Source organism: Solanum stenotomum, chromosome 2, assembly GCF_019186545.1.
Source record: "Solanum stenotomum isolate F172 chromosome 2, ASM1918654v1, whole genome shotgun sequence".
NCBI lineage: Eukaryota > Viridiplantae > Streptophyta > Magnoliopsida > Solanales > Solanaceae > Solanum > Solanum stenotomum.
The window spans coordinates 17466852-17473558 of NC_064283.1; the positions used below are offsets into that span (position 1 = coordinate 17466852).

Here is a 6707-nt window from a genome sequence, read left to right on the forward strand (position 1 = left end):
ACAACATGACAATATAAGTTAAATTTAGTGGATTAAAATTAATATTTTCCTCCCATGCCATTCGGTTTTTCATCTTTTAATTTTTACGTGTTTACTTCTTTATACTTCGCACCCCCTCAACAAAAATCCTGGATCCGCCACTGCATTGGGGGTATTGATACAATGCTTTAGATAATTAGAAATATTAAAAAGTAGTTAGTACTGTTCATTAGTCACCAAAACAGTGATTACTGTTCACTGTATTAGAGTTTGTTAGAAGCAGTTATTTTGTTAGCTGTAGCATTAGATTCCAATTCAGTTCTATTAATAGAGATGTAATACAATTGTAAATCATTGAATGATATATGATAATTCTTCTCTTCTCTCTTTTACTCTGTTCTTCTTAGCTTCTATCTCGGAATTGCCCTGATATAGCTATCTTCTTCTTCGAGGTTCATCCTCCTAGTTGATATTATCCTTTCGATTACTGGTAATTGGATCAGTATGGAGCAAATAAGTTTTTGCTCTTCTACATATCAAATGTTTTAAACAACTCTCCATGCTCATTTTTCTCTTAATTTCTACTATCTTTTGCTAATGAACAGGAAAATGGGTAATCCGCAAAGAGGATCTTAGTGAAATAGTGCAAAGCGTGGCCCCATAAGGCATAAGTTATTATTTAAACTCCATGGGCTAAATATTGGAAACTATAACCACATTAAATCTTGGCAGAGACTCAAGCAGAAGAAGAAGATACAAAAATATGCATATTTTAATTTATACAAGAATGGGTATATACATCGAATTCCAGTAAATACATAGTAAACAAAATTTTAATCGGATAAGGAGAATCAAGAGTGTTTTTCTGTACAACAGACAACAACAATGGATCATTCTTATCATAAATTTACACCACCATAATGCAACAAATCACAAATGTTCTCAAGAACCAAAATGTGGTTTCACAAACAGGAAGCAGCTTTGCTAGCTGCACATCATCGAGCTAAAAAAAATTTCGAAAAAAAATCAAAGTGTGTTTCTCCCAACAGAATAACTAAGCATTCAAAATCAAAGATACTTTGATGTTAAGTTTCAGACAGGAATGACATGACCAACTGAATGTGATCTCCTTAATACGGGTAATGCACTTTGCTCCGCGGCTTTCTAAAATAGAAAGACAAGTTAGAATGAACTTTTCTAAAGTGTGATTTACTATATTGTACGTGTGTTTTTTACATACCTTATCAGACAATGTGTTTTTCAAGACTTTCTCCATCTCCTCAACAACAACCTCTATAGTTGGACGGCCTTTACTTGATTTGGCAACACAGAGCACTGCAATTTGAAGTATGGACTCGAAATCCACACTGTTTACTTCACCTTTTAGTTGCGGGTCCTCAAAGTCTTTTAGTTCACGTTTACCCATGCTCACATCCTTTGCCTGATTAACGGTAGCTTTTGGTTAATTATCACTGCTAATTTATTCTATAAGCTTAAAAAATTGAGCTTGGGAGAGCATACTTTTCTTGTTAGTTGGTCTCTGGCATCCAAATCAAGTTCAATCACTTTCTGACCAGAAAGAACCTGTAAAGCTACTATACCAAAGCTGTACACGTCACTTGCACAGGTCAACTTCGCGTTACTCATATATTCTGGATCCATATAACCTATCGTCCCTCGTACATCTGTGAACACTTTGCTCTCTTCCATTCCCAACATCTTTGCCAGCCCAAAATCTGATAGCTTTGCTTCCAAATCCTCTGTTAAAAGGATATTTGTAAGCTGCACACGTCGTAATTCACAAAAAACAAAGTAAATATATATTGATCATAAGAAATACAATTCAGGAGAAATGATTAACTAGCTGATACCTTAATATCTCTATGAACAATGAATCCATCTATGTAGCTGTGGAGATACCTCAATGCAAGTGCACAATCTCTTAAGATTTTTACCCTTTGTTCCCAACTTAAGACCCTCTCTTTCCCTAAAAGATTTTTAACACATTGATTAGTAAGGGTGATTACGATCGATCTTGAAAAATTACTCTACTCTCTACTTACTCAGAAGATGTTGAGCTAGATTTCCAGCAGAGCAATACTCGTAGACTAAATATTGTTCACCGTCTTCAATGCAACACCCAAAGAGGCAAACAAGATTAGGATGTCTGACTCTGGAAAGATTCTCGAGTTCTCTACTGAAGGAATCGGATGTGTTACTTCTATATATCTGCTTGATAGCAACTACTTGTCCACTGGGAAGAACCCCTTTGAAAACTTGCCCTGCACTACCGCGTCCCAGGAATTTCTTCTCATCTATATTATTTATCGCGTTCTCAATCTCAGCTTTTGAGAAAGTATATAGCCCTGGACAAGAAGCAAACATCTTTGGCTTTGAAAGAAGAAGCTTTCGTCCAGCCCTAGCATTTCTTGTTACATATTTAACAAGAAAGATCGCCATCATCATCACAAATATTGCTAAAACAATTGCAACTAATGCTTTCGCCAAAGAATCTGCATTTTATTTAGTCAATTAGTTAGTATAAGATTATGAAACAATTCGTGCTACGGCTACTTTGTCGAAATCTCATACTTACATTTGATTTTAATGTAATCTTCACTTGACTTATCTGTACAAAGAAAGATATTAGTAAACATTGCAATCAATTAAAACTAATGTCATTAATTTCCTCACCTAAAGTATTCAGCCCTGGCAAACATCTGAAGAAATCGTCGATTAAAGAGGGATCGTTTAATTTTGTGGTAGTAACTGAAATAACAACAGCCACAATACAAATAGCTCTCTCTGTTTCATTATCATTTGCATTAAACTGATGGAGCAAATGATCCCTGGCAGACTTGATGGCACTTGTGCAATCCTTGCAAGCATGGTCGAAGTTGGAGGAAGTGAAACTTGAACAGTTATCCCTGACATCCTTAAAATTGTGATCCTGCAAAATACTTGTCAAAGAAAGGGTAGAACATTGGCTGCTTTGTTGATAGAGGGAATTAAGTCCACATTTATCGATGGAAACAGAGGGCTGGTGCTCAAAGGATCCAGAGGCACAACGTCCCCATTGATCTTTATGGAGGAAGAGGTTCCCTTTCTGAATTGCTTGCTTGGCTAATGCCTGTGTGAAGAAGTTGAGGGCATTTTGGCAGCATCTTGTGGTGGGGAAACTGTCCCATTCATGGATGATTTCTTGATCAATAGCAATGCATTCACCGCTTGGTTTGTATGGAGATGAAGTGAAGTTCAGCCCACAATCTGCACATTTAAGAACAGGACATCGAAACTATCTACTCCAAATAAATGACGAGTTAATATCTCAAAACATCAAATTTACGTAGCAATACCACAAAAATAAGAATAAAAGATAGAGTTTAATAGGCTTTCATGAAATCAAATACTTAAGGGAGCAGAGGGCAATTATTAAGCTTGAAAACAGTCATATAAACAATTAAACATTGAACATAATGTAGCCAAGTTTTGAATTAGTCAACTTAACAAGGTGTTCTTGGCATTAACATCCTACATAGTGTGTTATCACATTAAAAAAAAGCCAAAAATTAGTCAATTACCAATTCTCTCATATTTTCCTTAAGGAACAAGATGGGTTAAACTCTCAGTGGAGGGAATACATCGAGGATTGGTCAAAAATGAGCCCAAATATAGGTAACCATCCAGAATTTTATGGATTTAGCTCAAGATAATTTAAATCAGGTCATTCTTAACTCACTCAAGTCTTTCAGAGAAGGAAAAATTACCTAAATACATAATTTATTTTATCATATTCTCTAAAATTCTCTATCATTTGAAAAAATTACAAAAAAATCTTTAATTGAGCTCAATTAAATCTCTAATTTCAATCCGTTTTAAGACTTTTTATTTGCATGGATGTAATGTATGTTCATATATTGAAGGTATGAATTACAATCTATTTCATATCTTCTAGCATTTATTTATCCATTTGTAACTTCTTCTTTTTTAATTTTCTTGAGTTGAAATTTAAATTATGGTTATAAAAGTTAAATAACAATATATTAAAATTATCGAGATTAATCGGGTCAAATTGGGTGGGTCATGACCCAACCCGAATTTTAGCCTATTTGAGCTCAAAGTAAACTTGTGCGGGCTATGACCCAACTCGATTTCTATTTCAAGTTATTTTAATATCTCAAATTTCAACTCAACCCGCCCATTTATCACCCCTAGTTAAACTGGTAGGTTCCTAAAGAAATCATGAATTTAACATTGGGTGAATTATTTGATTCCGAGTTTCTCACGTATTTTTCAGTCAAAATAAAGTGCAAATTTGTGCCAATACAATGATGATTATATTTATATAGAAAGTATAACGAGAGATATATTCAAGTTATTTTTGATAGAGCGGGGTAGTCCTGTTTATTTGAAGGGTTCATGTTATCATGACAAAAAAAATATTTATTTATTTTGTCATGTCAATTTTTTTTCTTTTTAATGATAAATTTGATTGAATGATTTTGAAAAATAAAGTAGTAACTTGATAATTTTATTGATACAAAATAAAATTCAAATACTTTGGTATATAAATTTCCACGATTGAGTGAACTTTTGATAGATTAACTCCAAGAAAGTTTGGTTACTATTCCTTTTTTCAATTCATATTACTTACTTTTTCTTTTTTTTCTCAATACTTAAAAAAAATGACATATTTCTATATTTAAAACTTCATCCGTCCCAATTGTGACACTTATCGGATTTCGAGATCCAAACAAATCTATCTTTGACTGTAAATTTTTCATACATCGTTTAAGTATTTTGAATTGTCAATTATTGTGACTTATAGTACTTTTGATGTAGTTTATAAATGTATAAATTTCATTTCAATTATTTTGAAAATTGCCGATCAAACTTAAACTGTTTAACTCTCGAAAAATGAAAAGTGTCACATAAATTGGGACAGAGGAAGTAACAATTTAACTTTAAAATGTTAATTTTATTGTTAATGAAATGATTTCTAGCTATATAAACATCTATGATTTATTTTAGACCCTAAGTTGAAAAGTTTTTTTCCTTCTGTTGTCAAGTCAAATTAACTCAAAAAAAAGAAAGTAAATTAACTCATATAAATTGAAACGAAGAAGTAAAAGAAGTCAAAGCAAATACCTGCGTCTTCTGGAGAAGGCGCGGTCAAATTAGCGAAAATAAGACATATTTGGAAAAAGAAGACTGCCTTGATGAGTACAACAACCATCTCCCTCCCTTAATTGATGATACTTAATCAAGAAAAGATGAAAATTAATGTTAACATATTAATTTTAAAGTTATAGTTAAAAGTTAGTAAAATCGTTTTTTTTTTTGACACACAAGAAATTGTGATGATCATATATAGGTAAATTTTCCTCATTAGAATCGAAGAATATTGTATTAGATAGGATAATATTCTTTATTTTATTATTTATGTTACATAGTTATTCTCCGCGCACAACATCTTTGAAATGGCTTTTTGTGCATAACAATATACTCCATCCGTCCCTAATTACTTGTTCACTATTAAATTGACACATTTATTAAGAAAATGATGACTGAAGTGGATGAATTACTATTTTAAGATTTTCAAGACTTTTTTCTCAATTAATTAATTGAGTGTATAATAATTAATAGGTAAAACAAATTATCTTTTTTTAATTTGTCATAATGGACAAATAATTAAGAACCCAATTTACTTCTATGACATTTACTAAGTCCAAAGACCAATCGATGTGCCTTTATATTTTTTGGAGTGGAAAGTTACATTCATTAGAAAAGAAAGAAAATAATTGGAACAACAAAACTGTATAATGTGCTTGAAATTATTCTACTTTACTTTGATAAGAAGAAATTAAAACTAGTCGATATTATCAATTCAATTCATCAAAATTCTTACTAAAAAGTATGTCCAAACAGAGAAGACAAGGAGGTAAATAGAAACGGGATGTGCTTGGGCACCTAAGTACTTATATTCTTTTTCTTTCTTGTATATATGTAAGTAAATAATTTAGTTGGTTCGCGATTAGGGTCATTCTATGTCTATTCAATTATTTATGATGTTCAACTTCTCTCACCTTTCAATTCTCTTATGGTTATCTTATTTGTTATAATTCTAGACTTTGCAATAAGTAATTTTCATTTTGCAACAATATTAAATAGAGATGATCATTAAAATTATTTATTGGTATGAATATACCAATTTGGGGGGGGGGGNTGGGGGGGGGGGGGGGGGGGTTTGACATTTTATTTATCGAGTTTCTACTAATCTCGATGCAATTATTTTTTACAAGATCACCTAAGTATTACTCATTGCCTCGTGCCTGTTTTCCTATAACATTGAATAGACGATCAATTTAAATTAATATTATTTTAATAGTGATAAATAAATAAATAAATAAAAGGTAAATGGTAAAAGCCAAAACCAAATCATACATGTATATAGTATATACTTTTACAGTAATTCAATATTATGACATATATAAAGCGTGTTCCATTATCCCCTTTATTTATTCACAGGCAGTCAACATGTCTCTATAGTCCATTTCTTGATTACAAAAGGTAAATAAACCTAAGGGGTATTTAATATATTGTAGTGATTAATTACTTCAAATAATTAAAACTTTTATCTCTTATTCCCCAACCCCCTTTTTTAATTAAAATCTTTAAAAACATAGGTTTATAACCCCTTGCATCACAAAACTTGATTTAAATAACTT

The 6707-nt window shown here is 31.9% G+C and overlaps 1 protein-coding gene across 1 annotated transcript in view; it reads right to left on the bottom strand.

The window, feature by feature from the left end:
* LOC125855768 (probable receptor-like protein kinase At1g11050) overlaps positions 1–5215 on the bottom strand; it is a 6471-nt gene extending 1256 nt beyond the window's left edge. The window contains exons 1-9 of the mRNA XM_049535473.1: positions 5128–5215; positions 2698–3246; positions 2576–2608; positions 2043–2492; positions 1851–1966; positions 1501–1761; positions 1220–1420; positions 1078–1143; positions 891–967 (exon numbers count right to left, since the gene is read on the bottom strand). Of these exons, the coding sequence (XP_049391430.1) occupies positions 891–967; positions 1078–1143; positions 1220–1420; positions 1501–1761; positions 1851–1966; positions 2043–2492; positions 2576–2608; positions 2698–3246; positions 5128–5215 (1841 nt within the window). The remainder of the gene's footprint in view (positions 1–890; positions 968–1077; positions 1144–1219; positions 1421–1500; positions 1762–1850; positions 1967–2042; positions 2493–2575; positions 2609–2697; positions 3247–5127) is intronic.
* Positions 5216–6707: the final 1492 nt, after the last annotated feature.